The 16,482-nt window shown below is 58.3% G+C and overlaps 1 protein-coding gene and 1 long non-coding RNA gene across 7 annotated transcripts; one reads left to right on the forward strand and one right to left on the reverse strand.

Moving 5' to 3' along the window:
* The first annotated feature begins 1,611 nt into the window (after nt 1–1,611).
* On the forward strand, nt 1,612–16,058 carry AIFM3 (apoptosis inducing factor mitochondria associated 3). Of its 6 annotated transcripts, XM_053664733.1 has the most exons (22): nt 1,619–1,649; nt 3,789–3,929; nt 4,214–4,384; nt 8,412–8,625; nt 8,862–8,971; nt 9,219–9,328; nt 9,424–9,468; nt 9,680–9,776; nt 9,853–9,965; nt 10,199–10,285; nt 10,718–10,809; nt 10,919–11,049; nt 11,151–11,266; nt 11,356–11,427; nt 11,509–11,572; nt 12,126–12,202; nt 12,305–12,422; nt 13,641–13,739; nt 14,021–14,096; nt 14,634–14,738; nt 15,342–15,362; nt 15,588–15,715. In XM_053664733.1, exons 3-22 carry the CDS (start codon nt 4,354–4,356, stop codon nt 15,625–15,627), a joined length of 1,818 nt encoding a protein of 605 aa, XP_053520708.1. In that variant the 5' UTR covers nt 1,619–1,649; nt 3,789–3,929; nt 4,214–4,353; the 3' UTR covers nt 15,628–15,715. The 6 variants fall into 6 exon arrangements, with proteins under 6 accessions (XP_053520705.1, XP_053520708.1, XP_036987387.2 ...); XM_037131492.2 differs by lacking the exon at nt 15,342–15,362; XM_053664728.1 differs by lacking the exon at nt 15,588–15,715 and having other exon boundaries at nt 15,342–15,517.
* On the reverse strand, nt 12,294–14,244 carry LOC119038919 (uncharacterized). Its single transcript, XR_005080504.2, has 3 exons — nt 14,198–14,244; nt 13,958–14,070; nt 12,294–12,366 (listed from the first exon to the last, which is right to left on the reverse strand). It is a non-coding gene; the product is annotated as an uncharacterized LOC119038919 (long non-coding RNA).
* Nucleotides 16,059–16,482: the final 424 nt, after the last annotated feature.

Genomic DNA, 16,482 nt, shown 5'->3' on the forward strand with positions numbered 1-16,482 from the left:
AACTCCCATGTTTCCTGGGAAATCTAAGGCTAAGGGGTTCACTAATTGAAAGGTTCACAGAGCAGGACTTGAACTCTGCACTGGAGGCCCCGAGACCTTGGCTGGGCCTGGAAGGCCTCTCCCGTCCGACTCCCACCCTCCCATATTGTAAGTCTGTAAGCTCTGCCACCCACCAGCTATTGGCCTTGGGGAGCCTCTAACCTCTCTGAACCTCGGTTTTCCCACCTGTAAAGTGGAAATGATACAAAGAGAAACTTGCTCTTCGGGAGGTTGTGAAGATTACAGTAATAAATGCATGTGAACCACAGCCATGACCATGAGGCATACTGCCTTCTTGGGTTGCGGGTGGGGAGAGGGGTGAGGTGTGGGCTAAGTCAGCACATGTACAGAATGGGGGCAGGCTGTTTGGAGGCCAAGGGCACCAGGCTCAGGCAATGCCATCTGCCCAGTGATGGCAGTAGCAACAATCAAACTGTAAAAACTACACATGGCCACAAACAACCTGAACAGAGCCGCGTGTCCCTCGCCAGGCCTGGACCCCACACCCATTTGTGTGAGTGTGACCCACGAAGGCTTTGGTCCTGCCCCTAGGGGAGACTCAGCCTTTGAGCTTCCCCATCAGTAAAATGAGGGGGGTGTTGTGCTTGCCCCCCTATGTGATGTGTGGCATAATTAAAGGGCCATTACTGCTGTCTTATTGTCATCCTTACAGGGAGAGAGCAAGGCTAAGAAAGGGACAAGGCAGAAAAAAATGAGGACCCAACTCAAGCCACCAAAGGAGCAATAATAGGACAACAGAGTTGGTGGGCCCTGATAGGTTTAGTGATAGCTGTGACATCACTTCCCTGGAATGTGCCATTTATTCATTTTCCACATAGTCACTGAATTCCAGTTTGCTGCTGAGACAAAACCATAACACAAGGATCTGGACAGTCAGGACAATAAAACACTGAGGTCCAGGGGTCATATCGGATCCTGATGGAATCTGAGGATGTTGGTTAAGGAGGGCTTCCTGGAGGAAGGGTCACAACATCAGGGTGCACCAGGGTTTATGGGGAGCCAGGAAGTTCTGGTATAATAACAGGTGGGAAAGAGAAAATAAAATATAAGTTAAAATAGAACGTAGCACGTGTGTGTATGTGGAGAGGGGAGGGAAGGGGCTAGATCTGGGAGACCGAACACTCAGAGCCAGTAAAGGAAGGTGCCTGGGGAGCTAGCAGGTGGGAGTTGATTCGGGTTTTCTTTCTTGGAGGGGCTCTTCGGGTGATTCAACTTCCCCCAAGCTGCCTACTGAGTGTGAACACAGTGGGGCAGGGGAAGAATCAGACTCGGTGCGTGTCCCAGTTTGGCTTCTCTTGGGGGTCGCGAGGATTCCAAGGGTCCCAGAAGCAGCCAAATAGTTTATGGCCAGAAGGGCCCCTGGCTGCCTCCTCACACCCGCGTCCGAACTCCAAGGCCTACGGCCGACCCCTGACCCGGGACCTCTCAACCTGTACTGCCCGGCGGGGCGGGGCCGAGCGCGCCTCTTCGCGGCCGCAGTGTAGCCGCAGCGCCTGCCCCGCCCCCGCCCGCTCCTCCTCCTCCTCCCCTCCCGCCCCCCTCGCTGCGGTCCCGAGCGGCTCCTGAGCTGACGCCCGCGCCTAGCCTAGGTGAGCGCCCATCTCCTGCTCCCGGGACCCCGGTCTAAACAGCACGACCCCGCCTCTGCCCCCAGGTTCCTGCCCGGAGCCTCCGTACCCGGGCTAGTGTGCGCTCTCTCGGGTCTGGGACCTGGGGCCAGCGCTCTGGGAGATGGGGGCCAGCAGCCGGTTGTGCGGGGTGGTGGGGGGAGGTGGAACAAGCTGGGATGAGAGCGCCCGTCTTCCTTCTCCTTTCTCCCGCTGGCCCTACCCCGCTCGCCACACAGACACAGACCTACTGTGTGGCATTCTCCCTTCCTGGGCCACCCGGTGTGGTGGGGGGACCTGGGCGAAGTAAGGGCTGCTTGAAAGGACATCTCAGATAAAGGAACTGCACGTGCACAGGCAGGGAGAGTGCACAGAAGGTTTGCGCTTGAGCTCCGTGAGGGAGGAGGTGAGGACCGCTAGCACCCCAAACTCGAAGGCCTGGCTGAGGAGCTTGGATGCCATCCGGAGTTAGCCTGAGGCATCCGAGGGCCTGAGGTGGGCAGGAGCCTGCCAGGGTGGGTATGGAAGGACCCACGTGACCCTTGGTGAAGAGTGGGACCTGGAGGAAAGAGGGAGTGAGGAGAGGCTCCTCCCGGCACGCACCAGCTGGGTCCCTGGGAGGAGGGTCTGGGACGGGACACTGGCTCCTAGTGGGTAGTTAGCACTCAGGCACAGTTACAGTTTTTTGGCATTGGGCAGCTTGTAGGCAAAGGACAGCACACTGCAAAAAGTTGGGGTCCTCTCCTGTCGTGCCTCTGACAAAGACTTCTGCCTTTGAGGGGAGGTGTCTGGGCCTGCAGGAGACAGGAGGGCGCCCAGCTGGCTTAGCACACAGTAGGCCTGGAGAAGCTTCAGTCCCCAGCAAATTTGTCTCCAGGCCCACGGCTCTGAAGGGTCTAAACACCTGGACACCTGGAATGGAAGGGAACAGCCTAAACAGACACTTGGTGGCAAGTTGAGGTCCCACCTTTTGGGGGATCTGAGGTTCAGGCTGGAAGGAGGTAGGCAGGGCTAACCTAGTGGTGCAGCCAGGATCTGGGGAAGGGCCCCCTTGTGCCCAGGGAGGGTGCAGGCAGTGCAGATGGTGGCCACATTTTGCAAACTTGCCTTGGTGACAGTAGGGAAGAGAACATGGGTGTGCCCAGGGGGCCTTTGGGTGCCATGGCCTGTGGCCTGTAATGGGCACCAATAGGGCAGGGAAGATCAAGTGCCAGGAAATAGGTGGTCCTTCCCCAACCTTTTTCTCCTATCTTCTTGACCCCTTTGCCCTCAGGCACCCATCCAGGGTCCTTGCTGGGATCTGGACTAGACCTAGTGAGCCTCAGCCTCACCTCAAGTTAGACTTCAGGAAGAACTTCCGGGGGAAACAAATGGGGTGACTGTGGGTAGACTGTGAGGAGGTCACTTGTAAACACAGCAGCTGAACTTTCATCCTGGGTCTTCCAAAGTCCACTCTGTAAGCTGCACCTTCTAGATAGCCCATCCTGTGGCCTTGAGGCCTCCTTGGCCGCAGGGATCTCTTTGTTGACTTGGTGGGCCCTCCCGCAGAGAGGTATGTGGGCTTCTTCCGTTCCTGCTCCTCTTGGAACTAAGGTGGGAAGGGGGTGGGAGGTCACCAAGATGCCCTTACCTACTGCTTGACCTTGGTAAATCCTTGGCTCCTCGGTTTTTCTATCTGCTGTTGGGCATGACCTCAGCACCATGGGCCTGGTGGGCATTTGTGAAGAGTGAAGGTCAGGGGGAGCTCATGGTTGCTGGGCATGGCCTGTGGCAGGACTGTGTGCCTAGCCTCCCTTTCCCCCGACCTGATCAGGCCCAGGCTTGGGCTTGCTGCCCACTTCTGTTCACCATGGAGCTGGGGTTTCCCTGGGGACAAGTGGACTGGCCCAGCCCCACCCCCCAGCCCTCCTGGCGGCAGCTCACACTGGGAGGAGGGGTGGAGGCTGGGCTGCCGCCTGGACCCCCGCCCCCTTGCCCTGCCTTCCAGGGCCCGGCAGGCTGGGTCTCCTGTTGGGCTGGGAGTAAGAAGCAGTGGCTGCCCTTGAAGGAGGTGGGTATCCAGGGGCTGGCAGCCAGGGTGGGTGCAGGGGCCAGAGAGAACTAAATGTCGTCCCATTATAGGAAGGAGAAACCGGGGGACAGGAAGGCTCCGATCTGCCCAAGGGGATCTGGGGTTTGACCCCAGCTGTGGTGGCCTTCGAGGAGAAAGGAAGGTCCCAGGGCTCCCAGGCTACAGCATTTTGAAGGGGCAGCAGAAATCAGGTCAGATTTCCTGGATAAGGCAGTTGTGGGGCTGGACCTGAAAGTCTGGCGAAGGGACTCCCCTGGTGGTGGGTAGAGCCTGGGCAAAGGTGGGAGTGAGGAGTGAGGGTGCTGAGCCTGGAGGGGAGGTGCTCCCAGGGTCCTGTTGTTCCTCTGGGGTCTGGCTCCTTTTTATGCAACGGTTCCTAGCTCCAGTGGGGGCCTATTCCAGAAAGCCCCCTGCCACACCGGTTTTATCTCTAAGCGCTGATCCCGTTGATGCCCCCGTTCCCCCACCCCCACAGGTTCTGAAGGCAGCTCCTGCTGGGATGGCCATACCAGCATTTCTAAGGGTCTTGGGGGGTCCAGCCCCACCAGGGGCATCCTAGCCTCCCACGTCCAGCCATCTGTGTGCCCGCCTCCTGCCCAGCTGAGGCCACTCGCCATGGGAGGCTGTTTCTCCAAGCCCAAGCCAGGTAGCTCCTCTCTTTTTGCTTCCCCCCTCCCTCCATTCTCCACCCTCCTCCCTCCTTCTGCCACCTTCCCCCTCCCCCTCCCCCACTGCCTCCGAAGTAGGTCAGGCTGGGTGGCAGCCTCCGCTGCCTGCTTCTACCGCTGCTGCGAATGTTAATGTGCTGCAGGCAGGAAGGGGTTGGGGGCCTGGCCCCCCTCCAGTGACCCTTCCTCTGCATTTGGGGCTTTGGGTGCTGGTGGTGCGAATAGCAGCTGAATCTTGGAAAGGGGAAGGGAGGGTTCCTCCTGGCACAGGGTGGGGAAGGGCAGCTGTGTCACCCAGCACGGAGAAGGGAGGCTGTGGGGACAGACATCCTTAGCCCCTCTGTGACCCAAGATTCATAAGTTACCTCTCTGCGCCTCACTGTCCCTCTCTACAAAGTGAGCCTGATCTTTCTAACTTTCTGTGAGAATGGATTGGACAGATCCCAGCCCTGTTCACCTCTTCCGACCCCTGTGTGACCTTGGGCCACCTACTCAGCCTCTCCGGCCACGCTTTTCCATTTGTACAGAAAATGCCCCCCTGCTTGGCCTAAGAAGTTCCGATCAGGGTCGGCTGTCCTAGGGCCCCGGGGTGGCCTGGGTTTGTTCTGGGCTGAACACTTCTCTTCCGAGTTCTCCCTCCAGCCCCACTGTCCCTCTTCCGTCCTCACAACACCCAGGAAAGCAAGGTATGCAGCCATGTCACAGAGGAAGAAACTAAGGAGGCCAAGAAAGAGGCCTCCCTAGTGCCCAGTCAGTGTCCCGCCCACCCTGCCCAGTTTGGCTCGCCCCAGCTCCCCTTACCTGATACCCATCGGCTCCATTACCTTAGAACGCCTGAGCCTTTTCTCCTTTTCTTGGGTCTGAGGGAAAACTTGGGGGCAAAAGGAGATGCGTGATGCCCTGCCAGGCAGAGGGACTGACTCGCCCACACCTGCCCTCCCATCACTGTGCTCCGGGCACTCAGCCCAGGGCCAGTTCCCACCACCCTCCCCCCCTCCATGTATGACCCTGGCAAACGATGTCCACTTCCTTGACCTCAGCCTTCCCCCATCAGCACCAGGCAGGAGGATACTGGCTGGCCCCAGCTGGCAGGAGGCCCTGGGCAGAAGATGCCACCTGTAGTTTCCTTTAAAGGAACGCGGAGGGCTGGCCTGCCTGGGACTGCTGGCCCCGGGACTCCTGGTATAGACCGCACCAGTGGCATGCTAAGGACTTAGCCTCTGAAGTCCAAATCCATCCTTTCTTCCTGGGTGTGTGACTGAGCAGATGACTTCACCCTTCTGAGTCTCTGAGTTGTCACTTGTAAAATGGGACCAATTGTGCCCCCTGTGCAGGCTGTTGTGCTTAGCACTGGGTCAGACACATAGGTGGCACTTGCAAAATGTTACTATGTCCTCTTTTGGGGCTGGGCTGTCTTCAGCCAGGACCCCCTGTGGGGCTTTGGTGGGAGGGCAGGAGCTCAGGTCCCAGGCACAGATCCTGGGCAGGCCAGGGGTTGAGACTCAGGGAATTTCAGGGTGTGGGACTGAGAGCATTTGACCATGAGGGTTCAGCTGAGGTCAGAAGGGACCACAGGGAAACCAGAACGAGTAGAAGATCTTCGTATAAATTCCTCACTTACTACCTTGCTTGGCTCTGTGGCTCAGAGCACATCGGCATACACTTCCTGGGCTTCCTCCAACTCCCTGTGCTTTAGTGGCACCCATTCCTTATAGGAAATGCTCCAGGCCAGACTCTTGCTAAGCTCAGAACTAGGAGGAAGTGCACCTCCGTATCTGGTCACCTGCCTTTTATTAGGCCGCAAGTGCTACCTAAAGGCTTTCCTCCCTTACCGTGGCTGCCAGGAAGCTCTGAACTAACCCATCAAACACTGTTCCCCAATTTCATCTGTTGAGCTTCTGCTCTGGGTTACATTTATTATCTCCTTCCTCATTCACCATCACCAGAGAGGCAGGTGTTTTTCTCTCCGTTCTATAACAAGGGCATCTGCCCAGAGGGGCTAAGGCAGGGCCCATGGTCCCATGGGCTGCCCGGAATCATGGAGTTAGGGTTGCTTTGGTTCTGTGAGTGAGCAGAGACCCTCCTCCCCATTTGCCTTCCTACCACTGCTCCTGACTTAATGGTTTCCAGTTAGATTGCATCTGGCAGGGCCTCGGAGCCTTTTGGAAGGAGGTAGACCGATGCGAACAGCCTGGCCTGACTGTTATCTGGGCCCCTGCCAGGCTGTTCTTTCGAGCTCCTTCTCTAAAGCTCGCATAGCCGCTGTCAGCTGAGTCCAAAGTATTTTTCTTTTTAATTCTTCTGAAAACATTCTAACACTATTACATAAAGTGTGGAAAATGAAGGGAAAAACCCACTCCATCCATAACCCCCCGCACCTGACACAACAGCTTTGGCATGTGGTGTGCTCAGGTGCCCCTCCTGCCCAGCTGGAATCATGGAGTGGGCCTTCATGCCTGCTGAGCCAGGCCTGAGCTGAGGTGGGGCTTGAAGATGGGAGGGCTGCCCCCCCAGGCTCCCAGGCTAGGGTAGGGGATTAGCACAGCATCAGATAAGGGACATGCGGGAGCTGGGCAGTGCGGGGAGGCAACCCCTGAGCCGTGTCTAGGTTCATGGGCAGGAGTTAGCCAGGCCCAGGAGGGATGGTAACCTGGGCCCAGGGGATGGCAGAGGCAAAGGCCAGGAGGTGTGACTCTGGGTTTTTTGCTCCTGGAGTGCCAGCTTTGAGGTGGAGGGCTTGAGAGGTGAGCTGGGAAATGCCTGGAACCTCTGGCGCCTTGGGAGCCGCGAGAGGCGCTTTCTGCTCCCTCATCCGGCCCGTGCTGTGCCAGGGACTTAGTTTCCATCCCTCCGCCTCCCTCCCTGCAGCCCCCACCCAGGAGGCCGGATTATCGCTGCTGAAAATTCTGTTTATTGTTCCCTTCTAATATGAAAAATACCCCAGGCACATTGTGGGGAATTTGGAAAAGTATAAAGAAGAAAATGACACTCTCTGGCTAAGTCTCCCCCCGCCCCCCAGAACTGCCCCAGGAGCAGGCAGGGAACCTGTCTTCTGTGGAGGTGGAGGCTGGTTGTGGGCGGGGGGGGGGGTGCTATGCCCTGCCTGCCTTGTCCGCATGCACTACCCCCCGGGTGGGGTCACCCCCAAGCCCCCAGACTCGTGCACATGAAGATGCTGAAAAGCCAGTGCTTGGTAAATGCTTGGTAAATTCTCAAACTGGTGAGAATAGCTATTTTAAGAAGTTGAAATTAAGTTGTATATACTTAAAAATTTTTTTCTGTTGATTTTAGAAAAGAGAGAGGGAAGGAGAGAAAGAAACATTTATTTGTTGTTCATCTATTTATTCATCCGTTGGTTGATTCTTGTGTGTGCCATGACTCGGGATCGAAACTGCCACCTTGGTGCGTTGGGGTGGTGCTCTAACCAACTGAGCTATCTGGCCAGGGCTTTTTTTTTTTTTAACTTTGAGAAAAAGTTTAAACCTATGGGACAGTTGCAAGCATAAAACAATGAACCTGCGATTTCCCACCACCCAGATTCACTGGCCAGGGTCTGAGCTACACCTGTTTGGGATGCCCTGTTCTCACTTGAGTCAGAACCTAAACATGCCCCTGAGCCCTCAGGGGTGTCATTGTTTTCCACTGGGACCATGCCCTGGAGTCCGATAAAAACTCAGGGCACCAGGGCTCTTTTCCCACACACATTCCTGGAGGAAGGGCCGTTTCAGGGTTGAAGGATCTTCATTTGTGCTCCCCTCACTAATTTTGTTATTGAAATAAAATCATGCAGAAATCAGTGCGAGCCCACCCGGTGCCCGTCCCTGCTGCCCCTGCCCTGCTTCTTGTTTGCTTTAAAGCTCTCTGCTGCTGGTGCCGGTGGCTTTCTGGAAAGGTCCGGGTGCAGAGGAGAAGCTGCACTTAGAAGAGCAGACCTTGCCCAGAACTTTGGGGTGAGTGAGGAGGTGGGTGGGCGAGGGGCTCACGGTGGCCCCCATCTGCCCACAGTGGAGCTCAAGATCGAGGTGGTGCTGCCGGAGAAGGAGCGGGGCAAGGAGGAGCTGTCGGCCAGCGGGAAGAGCAGCCCCCGAGCCTACCAGGGCAATGGCACTGCCCGCCACTTCCACTCGGAGGAGCGCCTGCCCGCCCCTCACCCCTACTCTGGCCCTCAGGACTGTGTGGAGGCTGCCGTCTGTCATGTCAAGGACCTCGAGAATGGCCAGTGGGTGTTGGGCCTGGTACAGGGGTCAGGGAGCCCAAGGTGGGAGGGCAAGCATCAACCACAGATAAGGTGGGCAGGAGGCCTGGCAGGGGCCCAGGGGTAGCCATCCTGGCCACAGCCTTTGTGGCTTCTGCTGGTCGGGGCCTGCTCCCCAGAAGGCTGGAATCTGGGAGGAGGCGCTGGCAGGAGGTGGTGCCTCGCATCTGGCCTGACTTCTGAGTGCAGCTCTTCCCCAGGATGCGGGAAGTGGAGCTGGGCTGGGGCAAAGTGTTGCTGGTGAAGGACAATGGGGAGTTCCATGCCCTGGGCCACAAGTGTCCACACTATGGCGCACCCCTGGTGAAAGGTGAGTTGTCCTCGTGCACAGGGGAGGTGTGGGTGTGGCCTGCTGAAGTGGGCTTGGCCGCTGCACCTTCAAGCCTCAGCTCTTCCAGGCCCCAGCCTAGCTTGGCTCCTCCCCGGACCCCCAGTTCCTCATCTATTGGCAAGGAGGGTCTCCGGGACTATGTGGGAGGGTCAGCGGGGCTGGGACACAGGAATTCTTGGAGAGGGACTCTTGCAGGTGACACCAGCTCAGCACTGCCCCACCTTAGGTGTACTGTCCCGTGGCCGGGTGCGCTGTCCTTGGCATGGTGCCTGCTTCAACATCAGCACCGGGGACCTGGAAGACTTCCCCGGTCTGGACAGTCTACACAAGTTCCAGGTGGGGCTAGGTGTGTGGTAGACTGGGAGCCTGGGGCTACATGGTCAGGGACTGGAGCCCCCAAAGCCTGGTTCTGAGTACCATAGCACTTGCAGGTGAAGATTGAGAAGGAGAAGGTGTATGTCCGGGCCAGCAAGCAGGTAAGGGGGTGGCTTGGGGCTCAGGTAAAAGGGAAAGCCAAGGGAACAGCAAATGCAAAGTTCTATGATGGGAGGGGTTCTGGTGAGGGTGGCTGGGGAGCAGAGTGAACGGTGTATGGTGGGGACGAGGCTGGACTGCTGGACTTATGGCATAAGGATGTTGGCCATGACCCCAGCTCCCAGCTGTCCCCCACTCTCTGGCGACTACTAGGCCTTGCAGCTGCAGCGAAGGACCAAGGTGATGGCCAAGTGCATCTCTCCAAGTGCTGGTCACAGCGGCAGCACCAACGTGCTCATTGTGGGCGCAGGTTTGTGGTGGGGTAATGAGAGGCAGGATGGGGTGGGGGAGAGGTGGTCCTTGACCCACAGCTCCCCTCCCCTCAGGTGCAGCTGGCTTGGTGTGTGCAGAGACTCTGCGTCAAGAGGGCTTCTCAGATAGGATCGTCCTGTGCACACTGGACCGGCACCTCCCCTACGACCGGCCCAAGCTCAGCAAGGTGGGGGTGGGGTGATAGGAGACAGGGCTCTGTCCCTCTGGGAGCAGTCAAACTGCTGCCCATTGGGGGTCTGGCCAGCTGCCTGCTCTGCTCATGCCAGGGCCTGGAGTTTGAAGACCTGGGCTTGTTGAGTTCTATCCTGCAGCCCCTGTGTGACCTGGGGCTGGCTCCACCCTCCCTGGGCTCCAGGTCCTCTGTTGCACGGCTCCGTCTCAAGCTGGCTCTTCCCACAGTCCCTGGACGCCCAGCCCGAGCAGCTGGCCCTGAGGCCCAAGGAGTTCTTCCGAGCCTATGGCATCGAGGTGCTCACCGAGGCCCAGGTAGAGGACAAGGCTGGGGAACCATGAAAGGCGTGAGGACACATCCTGAAGATGTGGGTGTGCTCTGCCCTCCTGGCCTTGCTGCCCAGGCACCTGGGGATGCTTCTGGCCTGGGAGGCTGCAGTGGATCTTCTTGGTAGGGTCATGGGCACATGCATAGCCCAAGTGTGTGGGGACACAGATGGTTTGTTCGGGCTGGGCTGGGAGAACCTGGTGGGACTTAGCGGGGTATAAGGAGGGCTTTGAGGAAAAGATGATGTGAGAAGCTTAACGAAGGCAGAGGAATTGCCAGGTGAGAGAGGAAGGACAAGCCCTGTGTCAGGAGAAGCCCCGTGGAGCTGCTTAGATGGGCCGGCAGGGCTCTGGGCATACTGCGGGACCTGGACGTGGGCGGCCAGGCCCAGGTCCACGCTCTGCCTGGGGGGGTTGCAGGTGGTCACAGTGGATGTGAGAAACAAGAAGGTCGTGTTCAAGGATGGCTTCAAGCTGGAGTACAGCAAGCTTCTGCTGGCACCAGGGAGCAGGTGGGAGAGTCTCTCCCACTGCCCTCTGTTGGGCACTGGGCAGGCCACTGGCCAGGATGGGAGGGCTGAGGGTGCCAGGACCCCCTCACTGATGCTGGCCGTGTCGCAGCCCTAAGACCCTGAGCTGCAAAGGCAAAGAGGTGGAGAACGTGTTCACCATCCGGACGCCTGAGGATGCCAACCGCGTGGTGAGGCTGGCTCGGGGCCGCAACACAGTGGTTGTGGGAGCCGGCTTCCTGGGTGAGCAGCTGTGGGTAGCGGGGCGGAGGTGGCCAATCCCAAGGCAGTACTGGCTCTAGGAGGCACAGGGTGCCAGCCTGCTGCCCACAACCCTGGCCCAGGGATGGAGGTGGCTGCCTACCTGACTGAGAAGGCCCACTCGGTGTCCGTGGTGGAACTGGAGGAGACGCCCTTCAGGAGGTTCCTGGGGGAGCGTGTGGGTCGTGCCCTCATGAAGGTGAGTCCACACCAGTCCCCAGCCCCTCAGAACCAGACCGGTCCCGGCCAGGCTCTTACCCGCTGCCCACCGCCCACCTACCCTGACAGATGTTTGAGAACAACCGAGTCAAGTTCTACATGCAGACAGAGGTGTCAGAGCTGCGGGCACAGGATGGAAAGGTGGGCCCTTCTCCCCACCCCCTGCCCTCTCCCCTGTGCCCGGGAGCTGGGCCCCACTGCTCCCCTGCATCCTCCCCACAGCTGAAGGAGGTCGTGCTGAAGAGCAGCAAGGTGGTGCGGGCCGACGTCTGTGTGGTGGGCATTGGTAAGTGGGCAAGTAGGCGGGTGTGATGGAGCGCAGCCTGAGGCCAGTCCCTGAGCCTCAGTTTTCCCATCTATCTGATGGGGACCAGGACCATGCCCACCTCAAAGGGCTGTTGGGGAATTATGCGTGTACTGGGCTTGGCCCAGGCCTGGCACGGACGACGCTCCCAGGGAGCACTGCCCACTCGCACTTGACTCTGTGGCCTGCCCTGTGTGGGCTGCAGGACACAAACATGCTTCTACCTGGTCCCTGATCCAGAAGAGCTGTCCGTTTGGGGAGGAACAAAGCTAGGAGATGGTAGCACAGGGGCTGGGGTGGCACGGTATGCCCACCCCCACCAGGGGGCATCCTGGACCACTTCTTAGAGGTGACAATACATGATGCCTAATGGGAGACACGGGTACGTGGGGGTCCAGGCAGGACACACACGGGCTGCAGGGTATGCGGCCCATTGGGTGGTCAGTCTGGGGCTGGGTTGTGGCACGTGGAGGGTGTGGGTCACGCGCAGAGCAATGAGGTGAGAGAAGTGGACACAGTGGCACCATCCTGCCAGGTGCGGTGCCCTCCACGGGCTTCCTGAGGCAGAGTGGCATCAGCCTGGATTCCCGAGGCTTCATCCCTGTCAACAAGGTGGGGCTTGGTAGGGTGGGAAGGGTACCTCGTTGGGGGCGGTGGGAGGTCCAGGCCAGGGCTCCCTTCCCACCCACAGAGTTCTGGACCTTCTCCCTACAGATGATGCAGACCAACGTCCCAGGTGTGTTTGCGGCTGGCGGCGCAGTCACCTTCCCCTTGGCCTGGAGGAACAATCGGAAAGTGAACATCCCGCACTGGCAGATGGCTCATGCCCAGGGTATGGCCAGCTCTGTGGCAGGATAAGGGCGGGGAGGCTGTCTCGGGGTCTCAGCCTCCCCCTCCTGTGGCCTGGCCCTCAGTTGCTGTCCTTGGGTCCTGGTTGCTGGTTGCAGGGCCATTCAAAGCTCTGTGGTGGCCTGTCTGGGTCAGCCCCATCCAGGTGATCACCAAGCCAGGTCACAGCGCAAGCCTTATGTGTGCCCCATCTCCAGAGACCTCCCTCCTCTGGCCTGTGGACGTCCCATTCTGCCAGCTACAGTGCCCCACCCCTACTTGTCCTTCCAATAGCTCCGCCTTTCCTTTTGTACTCAAAGACACAAGTTCACCAAGGAAAGAAAAGGGGATTTAGTGGGACATGGGCCAGCTCCCCACTCAGTGCCTCTGTCTCCCTTGGGCCACTCGATTGACTCAGAACCCAGATGCTTCATGCAGACCCCTGGGAGGAGGCCATCTGGGCCTGGAGACCTGGGGCTCAGTGGGGAACTGCAGTGCTCTCTGAGGAACAGATCTCCCCCCCACCAAGCCTCTGAAGATGTGCCCACTATTCACACCCCGTCTGGGGCCCTGAGCTGCAGGTGCCAGCAAGTCCGCTGCCTTAGAGGGAGGACCCCAGACTCCCTTCACCCACTGCCCCTCCCCTCTGCCTGCATGTTATCTGAGCCTCTGCTGCCTGAAACCCCACTCCTGTACCAATTTCTGTTCGGATCCAAGGTTGGTGCTAGGTTTTAAGGAGCAGAGGCTATGCGTCAGTGCAATTAAGGTTTAATGGGAGCATGGGGGTGGAGCTTCATGAACTAGGAAGCTACCCATGCTATTCTCTCTGGGGCCAGAGTGTGTCTGGCATCTCTGCTTCCAGGCTTTTTATGCCCGCTCTCCTACTCCCTCTTTGGACCCGATGAGTCTGAATAGTGGTCCGTGTGCTCACATGAGACGGCCTGGCAGCCCCACATCCCCAGGGAGCCCACCTTCCAGATCCAGGGCACTTCATTCAAATTCTTCAGAGAAGCAATCTAAGTGGCCAGCTTTGAGCTAGATGTCCCCCTCTGTACCGACCAGCTGCAACCAAGCTTGGGTGGTGGGCTGTACAGTGATATACCTCAACCTCTGGGGAGGCAAGAAGTAACCCCACTTGTGAGGGGTCCCAGAGAGCCAGAGGCAGGCAGTATAGGGATGGTGGGGGCCTGGATCGGAGCTTTCATTCTTCTGGGTCCCGCAGGGCGTGTGGCGGCCCAGAACATGCTGGCGCAGGAGGCAGAGATCAGCACCGTGCCCTACCTATGGACAGCCATGTTCGGCAAAAGCCTGCGCTATGCGGGTAACTGAACCTTGGAATGGGGCAGGGCTAAGGTGTTACCAGAGTGCAGGGGTGGGGCTTGGAGTTGGGGCGGGGCTATGAGCATCCTAAGGCGGGGCCGCGACAGCTACAGAACACTGTAAAGCACTCACCTGGGGGCAGGGCCAGCAACTACCTAAAAGGACAAATAGCTAGGCCTGGAGAGGGATACAGGGGACAGGAGGGCACAGGACACTGACCTGGTGGAGTCCCATCTGTTTTACTGAGCTCACGTGGGCGCTGCCCACCTGCCTGGCCCACAGGGTACGGAGAAGGCTTCGACGATGTCATCATCCAAGGGGATCTGGAGGAGCTGAAGTTCGTGGCTTTTTACACCAAGTGAGAGCAACGGGGCGGAGCAGGGGCACGAAACAGCAGGAGCTCAGTCCGGAGGGGGAGCTCATCCCAGAGAAGCCTTCCTCCAGACCAGTGGTTCTTACCTGAAAGGTGGATTGAGTGGCACTGGGAAGAGCTAGGCAGGAACTGCTGAGGAAAGGCGAGGAGATAGGGCAGTAACTCCTCCAGCTGCCACACATCGAGGCAGGGCATTTTATCGTCAGCACAGCTCTTCAAGGGGGGTGTTGACACCCACATTTACACTGAGGACAGTCACACAGATAAAAGACTGGTAATCCCAGGACAGAAGCCTGAACCCCACTGAAGAGTATGGCTGGAACCTCCATGGGGGTCCCACAGGAGCCCAAAGCCCATTCTGGGCTAAAGTGCAAGTCAGGGAGGGTTGGGTGCTCAGGACATTGCTGTTGTTCTGGGTAAGATTCACCTCCTGGGTCCCAGGTGGACAGGAGCATGTCAGGGTGTCCAAGAAGAGGGGCCACTGCTGGGCAGTCACTGAGCTCAGCCACCCTCTCCCTGCAGAGGCGACGAAGTGATCGCTGTGGCTAGCATGAACTATGATCCTATCGTGTCCAAGGTGGCCGAGGTGCTGGCCTCTGGCCGTGCCATCCGGAAGCGGGAAGTGGAGTGAGTGTGGGCATCGGAGGCCTGGGGCAGGGGGCTAGAAACCTACCCAAGGACTGGCTCCATGTTTCCAAGGCAGTCAGCTGCCTCACAGCCCTCCAGGGCCAGTCCCCCGACTTTTGGTCCCCCTCAGTCTGAGGCTCCCAGGGCTATGGGGCCATGCGGGACACAGGTTGTGATTTAGGAGTGGGCTGGTTATATATACTCTTGAGAGACTGAAGGAAAAGGGGCCATGTCCCCAGGCAGGGCCAGTACTGTGGGGAGGGGTCAAGGCGCACTGCTTGGGCAATCACTGGCCCTGAGACATCTGACTGGACATGGTAGTGTTGAGCTTGGCAGAAACCAGTTGGGGAAGTGCAGGGCTGCAGAGAGATGTGGGGTGGCTGGGGTCTGGGAGACACTGGACACCAGTCATAACCCTCATACCACCACGGTGTCAATGGGAGTGCCCCTGTGGGCTTACAAAATCCCCCAGGGACTGAGAAAAGCCTAGAGGCCACGGGATGGGGGTAGGCTTCAGGCTAGAAACAGTGGAGAACCAAAAGGGGACATAAATGACATGCTCTTCCCTGGCCTTCTCTGTCTCTCCCTCTTGCCCTCGCAAAGGCTGTTTCTGCTGCACAGCAAGTACGTGTGTCCTGTCCTTCCTGTTGACTATTCTGAGCCTTTCCCGCCTCAACCCAGAGTCTGCACCTGATGGTTTTTTGCCCCTCTGCCCAAGTACACATCCCTGCTGGGCACCAGGGCCTGGCACAGAGCAGGCCCTGCTATCCTCAAGGGCCAGCTGCTCATGGTGCTGAGTGGGGAGCCTGGTCTCTTCCACTCTGATTCTTCCTCCCTTCATTCCTGCAGGACTGGCGACATGTCCTGGCTCACAGGGAAAGGATCCTGAGCTTGCATGCAGCAGACTTGGGCAGGCATGCTGGGGCACCAGGGACAAAGACCAAGCCCTGGGGGCAGGTGCCAACCTCCAATTTCCCAGGATCCCCCAGGGCAGAACCTGAGCCCTCCCAGTGCTTGCCATCAGCTGCCTGTCTCACCTCCAGAGACACCTCCACTGCTTCCAAGTGATGCTTGCCACCCAAGGCCTGGACTGCTGTCGACGGCTGGCAGTAGAGGCAGGACAGGCCCAGCCTCTTCTCCCTCTATTGGGACTGGTCCCCTGTAGGACCTTGCAACATACTAGATATTATCTCAAAATTAAAACATGCACATTTGCAGATCTGTGTGACTTCCATTATAACTGGGCACTCATGAGGGCGACTGTAGGTGACAGGGAGACAGGCACAGCCACAGACTGCTCAGTGCTACACCGAGTGCCCAGAGGAGGGAGCAACTGATTCTACCCCCGGAGGTTTAAGAAGGGCTTCAACCAGTCTGGAATCTGGATTTTGAAGGAAGGGCATTCTAGGTAGAGGAGAATGCAGGTGCAAAGGGTTCGAGACAGGACACGCTTCTTCAGAGCTCAGAGGCTGCACAAGTCTGGCAGTTTGGAGGCATTTGCCCGCTTACAGCTGTAGGAGCTGGGTCCTGAACAGCCTGCATGCTTCTCAAGGCAGCCAGAGCTTCCCGAATCCACATATTGCAGGTGAAGAAACTGAGTCTCTGCTATTAAGTAGGAATGAGAATACAGAACCTCTGAGCCACGTTGCCTCTCAATAAATAAGAATACCGAGGGCAGACTTCGGGGCTTCGGGCTGGGAGCCTGAGCCGGAAGGGGATGGGCTGCCTGCGGAGGCCGCTGCGA

This window comes from Artibeus jamaicensis, unplaced genomic scaffold (assembly GCF_021234435.1).
Source record: "Artibeus jamaicensis isolate MK-2021 breed Jamaican fruit bat unplaced genomic scaffold, CSHL_Jam_final contig_1128, whole genome shotgun sequence".
Lineage (NCBI taxonomy): Eukaryota > Metazoa > Chordata > Mammalia > Chiroptera > Phyllostomidae > Artibeus > Artibeus jamaicensis.

What these genes read in the sequence shown, in the direction of transcription:
- AIFM3 (XM_053664730.1), top strand. Translation starts at nt 4,354, where the DNA reads ATGGGAGGCTGTTTCTCCAAGCCCAAGCCAG. An exon ending in AGGTGCTCACCGAGGCCCAG is followed by an intron (nt 10,286 to 10,717) that starts GTAGAGGACAAG and finishes GGGGGGTTGCAG; the next exon opens with GTGGTCACAGTGGATGTGAG. An exon ending in GCAGATGGCTCATGCCCAGG is followed by an intron (nt 12,423 to 13,640) that starts GTATGGCCAGCT and finishes TGGGTCCCGCAG; the next exon opens with GGCGTGTGGCGGCCCAGAAC.